Source organism: Oncorhynchus kisutch, linkage group LG7 (genome assembly GCF_002021735.2).
Source record: "Oncorhynchus kisutch isolate 150728-3 linkage group LG7, Okis_V2, whole genome shotgun sequence".
Lineage (NCBI taxonomy): Eukaryota > Metazoa > Chordata > Actinopteri > Salmoniformes > Salmonidae > Oncorhynchus > Oncorhynchus kisutch.
Window position 1 is genome coordinate 28,863,741 of NC_034180.2, and position 17,399 is coordinate 28,881,139.

A 17,399-nucleotide genomic window follows, 5' to 3' on the forward strand; every position below is an offset into this window, starting at 1 on the left:
AGGGGGGAGGGGTGGCTGGAGTGTTATCCAGTTATCCTCACATTGTGTCTGTTTGTGTTTGTGGTCCCCCAGACGAGGATGTGTCTAACGTCCAGATCATGTGCGCATGGTGTCAGAAGGTTGGCGTCAAACGCTATTCCCTCAACATGGGCACTGAGCTGAAGAGCTTCTGCAGTGAGAAGTGCTTTGCCGCCTGCCGCCGAGCCTACTTCAAGAGAAACAAGGTAAACTCCTTCTTAACACTCCTATCTCATTAATGAACCAATTATGCAAGTGCACACAAGACCATGTGGTACATACATGTACTGACATACATCACTTCCTCCCTACATCCACTCTTCCTGATTTCTCAGATTAAGATGCTGTAGGACACTTGTCAGTCCTTAGGAATTGTATTGACCAACTTTCAACTTTGTACAATATCTCCACTAGATGGCTGGGTGAGGAGCCCAGAAGCTTAGGTACTTTGGATATTTCGCTCCAGAGTTTGGCCTTTCTTTTGAGTACCCATTGTAGTAGAATAACACAAAAACAATATCCATCCTTGGCTTGTGGTTTCATCATTGAACATGCAGAAACAAGGTTTCAGTCATACCCTATGCAGATGACTTTCAAACATGCATTGGTTCCAATTATCAGTATATATTTCCAAAGACAGACCATAAAGTAAATAGTGTTTTAATTTGTCCTGATTTCTGAAGTTAAACATTCTGCTTTCTTTCTTATACCTAAGCTTGGATATGTAAGGAATTACAGTGTAAGTATGATATGTTTTTATTTATGTCTTTATTCCTTTCCCTTTTTTCATCAAAACATAATCACTTAGCATAGTTCTGTATGCTACCGGCTGTTGAAATGGAAGTATACATATGTCTGATCATTTAAGATACTGTACGGGAATCCAGTTTTTTCTGTTCACATTATCAATTTTCATAGCATGAGTTGCCTTGTACCTGCTGTGGTTTCTCCCACATTTGTTAAGTATTGCTAGTCCTTAAGAGAAAGTTCACACTAAAGTCTACGTTTATTTGACACTTCTATGAGTGCTGTATGTGGATAAATAAACAAAAGAACAACTGAAGTGATATTTTATTTCAGTTCACCAATGTGAAGAGCTATCCAGGGACAGAATTCCCACGTTAGGAAAACAGACATGGCTAGAGCACATTAAGTCCTTGTCTGCTGAGGTGGTGCAGATTCTATATTATGTCTCACACTCTCACATTCATGGAGGCCATTTGTGTAAGTGATATCCACATGTTTCTTTTTTTCATGCACCCACAAGATTGGCCACAACTCCAAACCTTCCAGTTTTTCCAACAACAAAAAATGGCATGGCTGAAAACGTATGTTGTCTGTTTGTGTCTGAAAGGGGAGCCAGGACATAGCGAGTAGGGTGGCGTAGGGGTGGGCAGTGGAGACGCATCATGTTTCGCTAAATATCTACAGCTGCTTCGTCCGCGTAATCCAATCTCCTCTTATGGCGAGCGCGGGTGAGGAGGATTCAGTTTCTTCCATTGCCACTGCACAACACCATCCATCCCGTGCACCAGGAATAATACCAACATTCAGCCATGTGATAGGGTGGCTGGGGGGTAGAAGAGTTTTGATCCAGTTTTGAGCTCATCTAATGACTAGTCTGGTTTATTTCACATAGACATTCAACATAGACACACACTCTCACTCTCAGGCCTCCCCTCACATCATGTAAAAGCACTAGAGAGGGTAAAGTCCAAGTGAAGAGGCCCTAGCTTGTATTTTACAGCCCATTTCTGATGTAATACGTCTCTTTTTTCATGGCTCAGGAATCTTTCCTTACACCTCTAGAGACCTGTAAAATTCCATCTCTGTCTTTGTCTCTGAGGTCCCTCCAGGCAAGTGCTTCTTTACGTAACCCCAGTAATGTCACATCCCCTCAAACAGACACACATTTTTATACACAGGCTGTCGGTTGCCTGCACTGCTCTGACACACTCTGCAATTTACTTTACCATCTGGATCCAGTATCAAGGAAGACACACTGAATAAGATGTGTATGTGTGTGTGTGTGTGTGTGTGTGTGTGTGTGTGTGTGTGTGTGTGTGTGTGTGTGTGTGTGTGTGTGTGTGTGTGTGTGTGTGTGTGTGTGTGTGTGTGTGTGTGTGTGTGTGTGTGTGTGTGTGTGTGTTTGATGAAGTGTGTTACCTGTCCTCGTTGTGATTCAGTCCTGGCTAGGGAACCTATAGTTCCCCATGTCGCAGCAGGAGAGCCTCGTGAGGGAGGTGATTATTTCATGGCTGACAGCGATTAATACAAGGGAAAGGGGGAAACTTAGAGAGTAGTTTGAGGGAAGAAACTGTAGCTTGAACTTGCACTACACAGACATGGTCATATCATACTCTCTCTTCCTCTCAAAGTCTAACTATCCCTGCTAGATAGCGTCGGGTCTTAGATAAAAAAAAAAAAATTTAGGTAAAGGTTGATGATCATTAGAAATCACAACAAAGAGGCCTGGCTGGACCAATCAGCGCACCTACCGACAGAACCAATGTTAGTCAGATAAATAAACTCTGACTTTCTAGATCGTTGTAATATGACATGAAGATCACTTTTACAACAGCAGTACATAAGTTACTTGACAAGCTTTAACAAGCTTGTTATCCCACAACCAAACATGAGCAAAAAGAGAATGTTCAAGGAACATTTCCCGTTAGCTGGTTAATCTAATGATAGGACAGAAGGAGGGGGTTGGCCCAAAGATGTGTGTTGTCCCAGGTGGGTGGAAAGTTGTGAATTTGTGCTAGATGTGTTTGAGAATGTGTGAGTGTTTATGTGTGTGTATTTGTGCGATGGGACGTCTCCATGATTGTCTGTTTCTCGTTGCTGTGGTTATGTGTGTGTGTGTGTGTGTATATATGTGAGGGTATACCTTTTGGGAAACACACCTCTTGACAGGTGAAAAGCACACACACCTGGGCAGGCACTGATGCCCAGATGGAGGCTTGCACAGTGACAGCTGGTGTGCCACTGCCTCTGGGCATCTTAGTCACCAATGGGCACAGATACCGGTGGTGTGGAACTGTGATGCCATGTTTACACTGGACACTTTAGCCAGACTGCAACTGTATTTAGTTGTCATAGTGTTTCCAACAATAAGACATCACATATTTTCTGTGATAAAAAGTGTTACTGGATTTTCCAGGGGAATAAGCTCTGGTAATATTTGCGTAAATAACATTTCTAATAGCCAAGGAGTAGTTTGAGGAAGAGTAACTTTTGAAACAGCTTTCCTTCCAAAAAGTGGAGAGTGGGACATCGTCACCCATAATCACTGCAACAGGAAACGAAAGGAAGGAAAGTTGTTTCAAAATGCAGCTTGACTTCTCTGGACGGACAAATGTTTTACCCATGGCGGGTAGGCACTTTCATAGCCAATGTGTGGGTTTATCACCAGGTAGTCGGTTTTACTTCATACTCTCAGTCTCGTCATACAACACAGTTGTGCCTGATTCCCAGTAAAGGACGTGGTGTCCCCATTGTATGACTGTACTGTCACCCAACACTATGTCTGGTGCTGGTTGATCTCTCTCTCCATCGCTCTCTCTCTCCCTCTCTCTGTTTGTGTATGTGTGTGTGTGCCCCTCATGCCTCGTTCACTGTGCCAGCACCTCATTAGCACTATATGTAAATGAATTGGCACCAGACCAGAGGGTCACAGCACAAAATGGAGACTGGATAATGACACAATGACACATCTGTGTGTGTGTGTGTGTGTGTGTGTGTGTGTGTGTGTGTGTGTGTGTGTGTGTGTGTGTGTGTGTGTGTGTGTGTGTGTGTGTGTGTGTGTGTGTGTGTGTGTGTGCTTGCGTGCGTGTGTGTGTGTGTGTAAATTTCAATGCTTATAGACTGCACAGTGTCTAGTGCCAATGTAAAAAGAGAGAGCATCCCGTCAACCCAGTGGTGCTGGTGAATTTTAAATCCCATATCCTCTTTCCTTTAACCTTTATTACTGGGACATTGCTTGTGATATTGTTAAACAGTTGTTTCTCCTTGGAAGTCTTTAAATAGGAGTAATGCAGCATTTACTCCCCGGATAACAATGTTTAGATTAATGTGCAATCTCATAGAATTCCCCTCTTTCACAGTTCATAATGCCAATACAACATCTAGGCTCTTTAGCTGTCAATGTGAACAATTAACTATAGTTACTACACACACACACACACACACACACACTTTCCACATGGCTTTATTTTATGATGCTGAGAACCTGCATATGATTCCACAACCCAAATGCATGTTCACCATTTGACCTTTGTCAGTGTCTTTCCATTCATAAGTTTGTTGTTGTTTTCCCTTCTTCTTTTCTGTCCACCTGTTTATTTTGTCCGTTCGTAAAAAGAGGCCGTTATTTCTCCCCTCAGGCGAGAGACGAAGACGGCCGTGGTGAGAAATTACCCCAGCACAGCTATTCTAAGGATACGCCCAGGCTTGTCTTCAAGACAAACAGCGATGTGCTTGTAAGGACTAAAACGTTTAACAAAGATAGAGTTTAAGTTTTTGATGGCTAGAAATGTAATGACATATTTTGATATTAATGACTGTTTGATGTGTTGAATAATGTAAAGAGGTTTGTTTTTAGAGAATGTACTGTTAGCCTTTAGTTATATATAAAACAATGACATTGATTTAAAGTGAATCACATACTTTTTTCATTCAAATTGTTTTATTTTCTCATTTTCATTTTGCATTGTGTTAGATTCAGATGTTGTGTTCTCTCTTCATAGATCCATAATGAGGAATTTTCGGCCAATTTTGTCTTGACCATTGTTTTTGGTGACATTTCAATACATTTCAATCCAGTAATAGAATTGGACATGCGGTTCACATGTAAAGATTAGCTCTACAACATTGGCCATTTTCTATTTGAATCGTGTCAGGTTCAATGAATGCATTTACATGATTTGTGATGGAATATACCCACTTTGTTTTGCAAGCTTCATAAGATCATCATGATCCAGATATGGTACCCCCAGCAGATACTGGTCCCCATAATATAATTTCCCGAATAATACATTCCACCCCATCAGATATTGTTCCTCCAGCACATACTATCACACACAGTATCAGAAACTGTTCCCTTGCTGATCACTTTGTTAAGTGTTTAACCAGATGGTTAGCGAAATGGACAGGTTTTTAAAAACGCCTAAATTCTCTAGACAAACTAGAAATCAGTATTATCCCCAACCAAGCCGCACTGCTTGTTGACACAATGCCCACTTAACCCAGAAGCCAGCTGCACCATTGTGTCAAAGGAAACACCATACACCTGGCAACCGTGTCAGCATGCATTGCACCCAGGCTACCACAGGGGTCGCTGTGGTGAGGATATCCCTCCCGGCCAAACCCTCCCCTAACCAGACACCGCTGGGTCAATTGTGCGCCACCCCATGGGTCTCCCGGTCACAGCCAGCTGGGACAGAGCCTGGACTCAAACCCAGAATCTCTAGTGGCACAGCTAGCACTGCAATGTAGTGCCTTAGACAACTGCACCACTCGGGAGGCCCAGGTAGCTTGGTAATTACCTACAGCAAAGCAAATGGTTAAACCTAGCCAGAGCGACCGCCAGTATGATGGCTGTGGTTGAAATAAATGACCATAATTACATTAAACTGCAAACATCTTTGTGCAGGAGAGGAAGTGAGTAGAGAGAGAGGAAAAATAACCCCATTAGGGTAATGCACAGTGAAATTTCACTCACAGTGCAGAAAGTCGTTAATTGCTCTCCATCTGTCTTCTTTTTTAGCCCAAGAAAATGTCAACACATTTATAATTTAAAATATCCAGGCTTACCATCATTGAACCCAACTCTCAGAGCAGTTTTCAGACTTAAAAAAATATATATGGCTCATTGTGTACCAAATGGACAGTTTAAAAAGAAGACTACTGATATCAAGGCTAAAGGGCTGACTATTGATCACTCACCTGTACGAGTACCGAGCTACAGTATCAACCTGGACTCAGGGCTAGACGTAACAATAATTTGTGGATATCCATCATCCATTTCGTATGATATATAGAGAAACAAAGTAAGTAGTTGCAAAGTTTCTAATTAGCTAAAATGCTAAAGTTGTCCGTGATGAGATTCGAACACGTAACCTTCTGTCTTATTATGTACCTATACCAAACGTAACATATCATACTAATTTGAGTGTACCAGATTTTTGTTTACTATGTTACGTCTAGTCTATGAAACCAGGCTGACAGTATATGGAACACTAGTCTTTGGTCCTGTAATGCTGCGCCACTATAACAGTAAAGAGCACTACAGATATGGTCTCTGATGGTCATATCTACATTATGACAGCCTTTCTAACAGTGGCCATTTGACTGAAATCTAGTGATGGAGGAGACCTCTGTTTAACATTAAAATCCAATTATAGATGAGATTGTCATTGACTGATTTGTCCATCTCTTTGACATGTGTGATCTGTCAGTTGAGAGACGGGGAAAGGATGGAAAAGAGAGATTAAAGAAGAGTGAATGAATCAGGGTGGCCTATCAACTGAGATCTAAGTACTTTATGGAAAATCTAGTTTTGTGAAAAATTAGGTACAAATCAATGAATCAGGCCAGGGTTCAGAGGAGGATGACACAAGAGTAGCATATTATTATGAGGGTTCCATGACCGTTCCAAATCTGAAGTTGCCATGACGTGTGTGTGTTTGCGTGCTTGTGTGCGTGTTCAAATCTAATTTTGACTCAAGTGTGGCAGGCATATATGTGAGCTCTGAAACATCAAATGGTTAGGATCATAAAGATCATACAGTACATGTATGTCTGTGAGCCGAACCTAATCGTCTTCCAGTAGCATCCCACAATTTATTAGCATTCAACAAGGGGGATATGGTATGTGTGATGGATGGACGTCGTTCATGGATCTGACAGCTGATTAATGCTTTAATTATCTTCAGTGAGTCGCTGTCACGTCCTTCTGAGCTGGGAGAGTGAGTTGTGTGCCCGGGCTGTACCCATCTCCCTGGCCCACCCATTGCCATCCACTCATTATCTCAGGTACACTAATGAAACTAACCGTATGGAAACGAACAGCCACGTGATGATTGAACATTCACAGTGAGCATTTTGGAAACTTTTGTAGCCAGTAAAAAATATCCTGGCATCACAAGGCCCTGGCATCCCACAGTGTTGACTAGCTGTGCCAGGCTGCTCCTCTGCCCTGTGTGTAATGCCCCCTGGGTAGTGTTCGATAATCACATTCCATTTAAACACAGTCAATTCCACTTTAATGCATTCAATTCTACTTGAATGCAGTCATGTCCATTTTAATGCAGTCAATTCATTAATCAGAATCTTTTTTATGCAATAAAAATATCCAAAACACTTATATTAAAGTTGCACACCAGTAGTGAATAGCGATGCATCATAGCACCCACCTAGGTGGTTCTCAGCAGCCATTTTCACCAGAACATGTCAAACTCCACCCAGCTGTCACTCTCACTTCCATGCCCCCTACTGGCAGCTTGTTCACTTGTCTCCGTCTGTCCATCTCACCCAGCCACCACATTCATCTACCCCCACTTATGATCATTCCTTACAGGGAAAACCTTTTACTTGAGGCTGTTATGTCCTGCGGCTGTGCCTGTGGCCACTGTCACACACGGCTCAGTGGATTCAGGTTTATCGGAGTGGTTCCTCCTTATGAAGGAAGTTTTAAGAGGTGAAAACCCCATGGCAGGTGTAAATGTGAATTACATGTCTGGACAAAGTGTTTTTCATTAAAAAGCTTTAAGTACGCCGATCCAGATTTGCACTCACGTTTAAAGCCAGTTGAAAGCTACTTCTTCCTCAAGTTGTAAGCATTTATCAAGATGCTACCATGTGTTGTACATTACCTGTACCTGAAGGGTCATAGTAGTGTGAAGTTAGTATGAAAATCTCTCTGTCTCCCTCACTACATATAGACTGTATATGTGCCATTATGCAATGGAAGCACAAAAATACAGATGGGTTTCAGTAATGTGGATACAAACATGCCATGCAGATGTACTTTTATTTACTTGGTGTAACAAAACAAAATTTGACCAGTTAATTTAATTACAATCCAGGTTTTAGTGTACCTAATCTGCAGATACTGTGTGAGGCTGAGAGATTACATTCTGCTTACCAAAGTTGTTTGAATAACCACATGGCAAAAGGGCAATGTTGCTGACTTTTTTAACTGCTTATGTGTTGTATCTGTAATGCATTCTACCTGATTATGTCTTTTGTCTTGTGTTTTGTGTTACAGGTGTGTGACTGGTGCAAACACATCCGCCACACCAAGGAGTACCTGGACTTTGGTGCTGGTGAACGGAGGCTGCAGTTCTGCAGTGCCAAATGCCTGAACCAGTACAAGATGGACATCTTCTACAAAGAGACTCAGGCGGCGCTGCCAGGGGGCCTGTGTAACCCAGGACACGGACCTGTGGAGGGCAAGTCGGAGAGCAGCACCGGGGCGCAGCTCCTCACCCCCGAGTCCTGGGGCACGCCCTTGGGTGACTTACGTCGCAAAGCCCCTTCCCCTGGGGGAAACCCCTCTGTGCCAGTCCCCTCCAGCTCCACCGCTGCCTCTCCCTCTGAGACAGGCACTGTCTGCTCCCCTTCCTCCAAAAACCCCACGCCCAGACCCCACGAGAGCCCCACCTTACCCCCTCCCTCACACCCCTCTCTGCACTCTCCCATGGGAGTCCCCTTGGGTAGCCCCCCAATGGTGATGACGCCCCGGGGACCAGTGCCCCTGCCCTTCTTCATGGAGCACCAGATGATGCAGCAGATGCGGCCACCTTTCCTCCGCCCACCTCCCCACGGCCCAGGCCCTAACAGCCCCCTGTCCAACCCCATGATCCCTGGCATCGGACCACCACCACCCCTGCCGAGAAACCTGGGTCCACCATCCAGCCCTATGCACAGGACACAGTTCTCACCCCACCACCATCCCTCTAACAACCCCAACCTGGGAGGGAACCCCCCAGGGATGATGCCACCCCATCCAGGCCTACACATACCCGGTTTTCCCTTCCACTCCAACATGATGCCAAACGGGCCCATGCTTATGCCACCCATGATGAACTTTGGTATGCCTTCCCTCGCCCCTCTGGTTCCCCCGCCAACCCTGCTGGTCCCTTACCCTGTAATCGTGCCCCTGCCGGTGCCCATCCCTATCCCCATACCCTTCCCCTACAACCCCAAGACCTCCAAGGACAAACCCAGCAACAACAACAACCCCATTCCCAGTGCATCAGGGGAGGACCACAGGCCCTTCTCCCCTGGTTCCTCCAGAGGGGATCACAAGTTTGGGCCCTCCAGTTCCGGGGTGCACTCCCCGGGCTTCTCTGGCTACAATCTGGCCCGCTTTGGCTCTGAGAGGAGTAGGACTGACGTGGTGGACCTGACCGTGAAGACTGAGAGTCCGGGGTGTGCCTCCACCACGGCCTCCCTTCCCGAGGGCGTGATCGACCTGACTCTGGGCCGGCGATCGCGGCTGCAGCAGGTCATCCAGCGGGTGGTGCCCAGTGTCCAGGTAAAGGTGGAACGAGATGGGGACTCAACCAGCCCCCCACCTTCTGGACCATCCCCTCTGAATGCCTCTGGGCAGGGGAAGGGGGACAGCAGCCTAGAGGACATGAGCCAGGAGGTCAGGGAGGCCATTAGTGACTCTCTGGAGCCAGGCTTCCTGCCTTGTAGCCAGGCCACATCACCATCCCCACAGCCAAACCAAAACTCCTACAATACCCAGCTAACAAATCACCCTGGCACACCACGGACCCAGCCCTGCAGCCCACCTGCCCCCTGTGATGTCATAGTAAATGGCAGCAGTCAACACACAGACGGCCCCAGCCGGAGCACACTACCCACACCTCTGTCTGACCCTGGCCGGAGAGGAGGAGGAGGTTGCGGCGAACCAGCCAACTGCGAGCTGGAGCTGGAGGCGCTGAAGGAGAACAGCTGCTTGGTGCCAGAGTGGGAACCAGGTAAGAGGGGCCCAAGTGAGGAGGCAGTGCAGGGGGGCACTTGGGAAGGCAAGCTGGAAGCCAACGGCAATCTTATGGATCTGGACGATGATGACGACCACGCCTATGCACTGCTGCCCAAGGCTGGCTGTGTCATCCAGCCCCTGCCAAAGCCCAGCGACAAGACGGCCATCGTGTCATGCAGCATCAGCGCTCCCCTGGCAGCAGGGGCAGGGAGCCCCGAGCTGGAGCCACCGCTAAAGAGGAGGTGCCTGCGAATACGCAATCAGAACAAATGAGGCAGAAAAGGTTGGTCTCATGGCGCCCTCTACTGAGGACCCAAGGTGGTCCCCCTCCCATCATCTCTGCCCTGTACCTGTCCCTAAGGGTGGTGTGGAAATATCACAAAAATATCAAACAGTCTGACAGTTTTTCAAAAAGGCCTTCAAAACATGAAGATGTCCGATTTAACTCTCTGTAGGGTATTTTGTGTTTGTGCTGCTTTGCAGCATATTTTGATGCAAGCAATTGCACTGTTTGATCATATTGTTTAAATATACAGACTTTTCTTCATCAAACATAAAATTACCTTTTTTGTCAGCATAGATGCAATGTTTCCCTGACCACTGCCATAGCTTTTGACATGATCTGAGAGTGGGTTCTGACAGAAATGTACAACCATGAAGGAAGATATACTCTTGATGTCAGGGTTGATAACCCGCTAATGTTACTTTAGTCAAGCGTGCAGCAGTAAATCTATTGGATCTGAGCGAAAAAGATGTCTGGTTGAAAAATTAGATCTGTAGAATGGGGATTCCCTTTGTCTGATCTAACATGTCTAATTCTGGATCCTCTTTCTCCTTTTCAGCTCAGACAGATTTCAGCTCAGACAGATGGCAGTAACTCCCCTACAGAATGAGGTATGCTGTTGAAGCTCTTGACAACACTAGCCTTCCACTATCCGCCCCTCGCTCCTCCACTCCATGAACCTCTCTCCCAGCCAACTAGCACTCCAAATTCTAGCCTTGTCACCCTAATCTTAAAAACTCGGCACAGGCCGACCACAATAACCCCTGGACCAGTGGAAGTGGGACTTGGAGGCATTCACCTTTAACCCAGACCAGACGTGTTATTTTCTCTTGAGACACATTCCTTTAGCCCACACTGCCCCTCTCTCCCTTCCTTCCAAAGCAAATGCTCTGTCAGATCTCTGCTGTCAGACTGATAAGCCACAATGCTAAGCCAATAGATTTACCAGCAGTTTTGTGTTTGCTGGAAGAGGCCTAAGGTAGCATTTCTAGCCAATCTGTTCCAAAGTGAAAGGTGTAGCATTTTTATGTGGCAAGAAAGTCAGGCTAAAGTCATCCCCACCCGCCCCCCACCTTTGCATGATCACAACCAGCACAAAATGCTAACCTCCAAACCCCATCCCACCATTGAGGGTGACAGGACATTTGTTTTGAACTGGAAACCAAAAAGAGACATCTCATAATGGAAGGTAACAATCAGAGGGAGACATTTTCTAAGCCTCACAGGTTGAGGAATAATAACAAGAAAAAGAGGAGCGGTGAAATCCTTGTGTTCTGACTGTAGCACACTCTATTCCTGGAGATACCAGGGGCCCCTTTGCATCACAGAACCTTTCTCTTGTGGAGCAGTGGGGATATCTCCACAATAAAAGGAGACCTTGGCACTATTGAACTGCTCATCTTCAGTGGGTTTCATGGTCATAAAAGACAAGAATTTTCAAGTTTATCCTCACTCACTGATTTGTGGACAACAGGGTAGAGACCTCACCAGCAAACGACGGTGGGTAACTGTGGACAATGTGCAATCTCTGCCAACGTGGAGGCTATTTTGCTTCTCTGCAAGCCCCTGGTCAGACAAAATCAGATGTGTAATTCTAATTGTAATCATCACGGCTGTATTTACATTTTTAATACCGCAATGAAATTGATGATAATGATATATCTTCAGCCACATCTCTGATGTGTACAGTAAGGTTATGGTAATGATGTGACTTTCATCATGGAAGCAAAAATATGACTGCTGCTTATCACACCACAAAGGGATTGCGTCAATCGAGAGTTGAGACCACAGCCATTAGCATTGTTTCGTCACTAGTGCTCAGGGTCGTAATGTTGCACTAGGATTTATCATTGACAAGGGAAGCTGGCTCTCTTAAATCAAATTTGCTTGTCAGTCATAGATAATTCTCTGGAAACACTGGTCCAAACGTACTGTAGAACTATTTGTAAAGTCAAACTACTGAAACAAATTAATCAATTCTTTAATGAGTCAAAGATTTTGTCATATTTACATTATGATATGGGGAATCATCTCACTTCCCTGTCCTTCACCCTGTTCAAAATGTTGTCATTTGCAAGTGTTAATCTGTCTGCATTATAACATTTTGGCAGTGTATATTTAGCTTCATTCTAGTGTATATTGCCGATAGACACTAACAGACCCCCCACACACACTAGTTGGTGCTCGGTGATCTGAAAGGACAGAGAGTCTATTGAGGGACATAATGACGAACCTTATGTATTATTACCCAAAATGAGTTGCACTTACAGTACATGTTGCCAAATTGGTGGGTAGTGTACCACATGGGGGTGTCAAAAAGGCTCTAAGTTTGTCAGTTGCACAGAAAAATTAGAAAGCATCATGTTGCTTGTCAGGTTCAAATAAAAGTATTTCTTTTGGTGCAAAGATTTCTCCCTATAGACTTCTGTCGACATAAAATTTGCTCTTTCGATTTTCATGCTTTATCTGTCCAGCCAAAATCTCCAGCTTCTTTGCCAACTTCTTTTTCCATCTCTCCCATTTCCCTTTGGGTCTGAACCCTCTTTCTCTTCCTCTGAACGCAGATGGGAAGTGTAATTCCACACACCAGCCAGAGCTATGGGTTGCATGTTTTATCACAAAAATGGGAGAGTTACACACATAAACATACACACACATGAATGCATTTGCAGACACGCACAGCAACGACTCACCACCCTCCATGATGTACTCTCTCACACACGCACATGCACACACACTGACTAAAATGATGTTTAGAGATTCATTCTCTCTCCTTCCATGTATGGTTCCAACTGCTCTATCTTGACTTCCTCACCGATGACAGTAGTGTTTGCCATTGTCTGTGTATGCCAGGCAGGTGGAACCAGAGACCAATGTTCAGATTAGAGACTTTTGACTCAAAGTAAGCACTGCAATACAATCTGCCGCATGGTAGTCAGGCATTTAGGCATCGCCTGTCCTGTGCCAAGACTAGGATTCTGTGTCACAGTAATTATTTTCTTGAATTTCCAGTCTTAAAAATAAATATATATACTGTACTAGTCAAAAGTTTGGACACACCTACACATTCAAGGGTTTTTCTTAATTTTCTTTTACTATTTTCTACATTGTAGAATAATAGTGAAGATATCAAAACTATGAAGGTACACATATGGAATCATTTGGTAACCAAAAAAGTGTTAAACAAATCAAAAAATATTTTATATTTGAGATTCTTCCAAAGTAGCCGCCCTTCGCCTCGATGACAGCTTTGCACACTCTTGGAATTATCTCTACCAGCTTCATTAGTGGCAGGTAGCCTAGTGGTTAGACGTTGGGCCAGTAACCAAAAGGTTTATAGATCAAATCGAGCTGACAAAGTAAAAATCTGTCATTCTGCCCTTGAACAAGGCAGTTAACCCAGTGTTCCTAGGCCGTCATTGTAAATAAGAATTTGTTCTTAACTGACTTGCCTAGTTAAATAAAGGATCAAAAATGTAGGTAGTCACCTGGAATGCATTTCAATTAACAGGTGTTTCTGTTAATTTGTGGAATTTCTTTCATTCTTAATGCATTTGAGCCAATCAGTTGTGTTGTGACAATGTAGGGGTGGTATACAGAAGAAAGCCATATTTGTTAAAAGACCAAGTCCATTTCATGGCAAGAACAGCTCAAGTGAGCAAAGAGAAATGACAGTCCATTACAGAAGATCAGTCAATCGGGAAAATTTCAAGAACTTTGAATATTTCTTCAAGTGCAGTCGCAAAAACCATCAAGCGCTATGATGAAACTGACTCTCATGAGGTCCACCACAGGAAAGGAAGACCCAGAATTACCTCTGCTGCAGAGGATAAGTTCATTAGAGCTAACTGCATGTCAGATTGGAGCCCAAATAAATGCTTCACAGAGTTCAAGTAACAGACACATCTCAACATCAACTGTTCAGAGAAGACTGTGTGAATCAGACCTTCAAGGTCGAATTTCTGCAAAGAAACCACTACTAAAGGACACCAATAATAAGAAGTGACTTGCTTGGGCCGAGACACACAAGCAATGGACATGAGACCGGTGTAAATCTGTCCTTAGGTCTGATGAGTCCAAATGTGAGATTTTTGGTTCCAACCGCCATGTCTTTGTGAGATGCAGAGTAGGTCAACGGATGATCTCCGCATGTGTGGTTCCCACCGTGAAGCATGGAGGAGGAGGTGTGATCGTGTGGGTGTGCTTTGCTTGTGACACTGTCTGTGATTTATTTAGAATTCAAGGCACACTTAACCACAGCATTCTGCAGCGATGTGCCATCCCATTTAGTTTTGGCTTAGTGGGACTATCATTTGTTTTTCAACAGGACAATGACATCTCCAGGCTGTGTAAGGGCTATTTGACCAAGGAGAGCAGATGACCTGGCTTCCACAATCACCTGACCTCAACCCAATTGAGACGGTTTGGGATGAATTGGACCACAGAGTGAAGGAAAAGCAGCCAACAAGTGCTCAGCATATGTGGGAACTCCTTCAAGACTGTTGTAAAAGCATTCCTCATGAACCTGGTTGAGAGAATGCCAAGAGTGTGCAAAGCTGTCATCAAGGCATTGTTTTGATTTGTTAAACACTTTTTTGGTTACTACATGATTCCATATGTGTTATTTCATAGTTTTGATGTCTTCACTATTATATTCTACAATGTAAAAAATCATTTTTTTTAAACCCTTGAATGAGTAGGTATGTCCAAACCTTTGACTGGTACTGTATATATATTTTTTTACATTTTATCCAGACTCGGCAACCTAGCCTTTTGCAGTCATCCTACTGCACACTCAAAGAGAAGCAGGTAATTTGCAAACAAATATCTTTTGCACTGACTAATCCTCAATGATTTCAACCAAAATTAGAGATCACATAGGAAACAGAGATAATGAGGAATCATTTCCATTCTTTCATTCACTTTTACTTGACCTCATCACCATATGTGCGAACCAGAGATACTTCGACAAATATAGCCTTGAAACTGGAAACTTGTAGTGTCTGCGGTTCTTGACAGATGTTGGAGACAGTTGAAACTGAGACAATGAAACAGGTCGCGCTTCTGTCTGACAGCAGAAATGTGTGTCTGGGTCTATGTGTGCATGTGTGTGTTCAACTGATTTCAGCCGACCACTGCTGCCATTGTCTGTTGGACTGGAGGCATCTCAGTAAAATATAAATAACTGTGTGGAGATAAGAATGGCCACTAGGTGTCAGGGTAGGTATTCTTTGCTGCGAACACAGTTGAACTGAAAATATTCACAACTATGATTTTGGAAGCACTTCCACAGACCTTTGATGCATAGTGGCCCTGACGCATAGTCCCCCTCACCCTAACATACCGACAATACCACACACACACACCTTAATATCGCCTTCATCGTTGTGACCGAAAGGCCAATTCACCCCTCCAGTGCCAGCATCGTCAGTCTTGCAAATGCTACTTAAAGGAATGAAGTGGAAATAACTGTCTATTTCATTGGGGAGAGATGAAGAATAAAAGCAAAAATCCAGCACCCATTTAATGGAATTAAATAGGCTAGGTCAACAGCCTAAGATATGCAATGACAACTTCCTATTCAAAATCTTGATAGAGAGTAGAAATACTAAACTAAACAAAAACATGACATTTCTCATGTCACTTTTCAAACGTGAACAGAAAATCTGCCTTAACTCTCACTTGTGTACTCTACAGTGCAGACGATGATGCTCGCTTGTAAGACTCCCCACTTTGTACAAAATAAAATGGACAAAAAACAACTTTGTTATGTTGCTAGTGTTGATGTATAGATGATCAGCTTTCTGTGACTTGTATAAACCCAACCCTCACATTTTGTTAAAGGACCCTTCTTCCTACACCACCAACAAACATCCTCCTTCCCCTTCTATGTTTTATCTAGTGGTGAATTATCAACCTTTGTGTACATTTTATAGTATTATTTAATTAAAGTGAAGAAAACTGCAAGAAATGGATATAACTGTTGTCTTTTTATTATGAAGTTGTTACTATAACTTGTTGCCAAGATTGCTTTGAAAATAATAATTTTGTGCTGTAACAGTATTTGCTTTATTCAGTGAATTGCTTATGGAGACTAATAAATAGAGGCACACACCAACTTGTTTCATCTTTGTCAATATCTGTTTAACCACAGACATACACACACACACATGAATTCCTTCTCTCACCGTGGAGCATAAGCAAAAAAATATGTATTGGTCACATTGTGTCATAGCATCTACTGTGCATCACAGAATACTTGAGGTGGCAAGCAGCAAAAAGTCTGCACCAGCCTACACAGCATCGAGACTGGTGCAACCACAGTGGCACATTGATACTCTACTGCAGGGATGTACAGTAGGTGCCTGTGGCTATGGCGCCATCCTATGGCGCTTTCCCCACTGTGCACTACCCACCTTAATAGCCCACCAGCAGGGGTCCCCCTTCCCATTGCTGAATACATCAGCCCCTCCTGTAGCAAACCATGGGGGTTTCACATCTGCCTGAACAGCTACATGCATTGGCATAAACACAATGTATCAAAACAACACCACACAGATTATAATTACTGGGAGAAATGTCATCATTGAAATCAATGGACAGACATAAGCAACAGTACATTGTAGTATGTGTAGGCCTACAGTATGTCTACTGCAATAGTGTGATGCTGACCAATTAAACATAGAATTGTAGCTACCTTAGTACAACCCCTGGCAAGCCGTCAAGAGGTTTAAATGTCTTGTTGCAATGTGTTCAATTGATAGTCGCAGGGACATTTGAGGGACACCTGTTCAAGTCCCAGTTGGCTAACCCCCCAAATCGCTACACTGATGTCAGAAGTCAGATGGCGCTGCTGGGAGGCCAGATGTTACATTTAAATCCAACAACTAATATTCAGACATCTATTAACTTGCAGTTATGATATCATCTGGAAGTAGCATACTTGTTGCACACTTCATGATCGTTGCACACAGCCATAAAAACTTTACTATTATAACAATATCAAGAGATGGTGGGGCATAAGTGGAAAGAATGTGTCAATCAGGTGAATCATTACTGAGTGTGAAGAATGTACTTGTAAAACTTTAGGAGAGTAGTCAT

At 43.8% G+C, this 17,399-nt stretch overlaps 1 protein-coding gene across 7 annotated transcripts in view; it reads left to right on the forward strand.

Annotated features, from left to right (window-relative positions):
- sobpa (sine oculis binding protein homolog (Drosophila) a) overlaps nt 1-13,398 on the forward strand; it is a 31,455-nt gene extending 18,057 nt beyond the window's left edge. For 2 of the 7 annotated variants that reach the window (XM_031828805.1, XM_031828807.1), the window contains 5 exons: nt 73-224; nt 734-757; nt 4,404-4,499; nt 8,288-10,298; nt 10,858-13,398. In XM_031828805.1, the coding sequence (XP_031684665.1) occupies nt 73-224; nt 734-757; nt 4,404-4,499; nt 8,288-10,288 (2,273 nt within the window). In that variant the 3' untranslated portion in view covers nt 10,289-10,298; nt 10,858-13,398. The remainder of the gene's footprint in view (nt 1-72; nt 225-733; nt 758-4,403; nt 4,500-8,287; nt 10,299-10,857) is intronic. The other 5 variants (XM_031828806.1, XM_031828808.1, XM_031828809.1 and 2 more) reach the window with 3 other exon arrangements.
- The last annotated feature ends 4,001 nt before the right edge of the window (nt 13,399-17,399 follow it).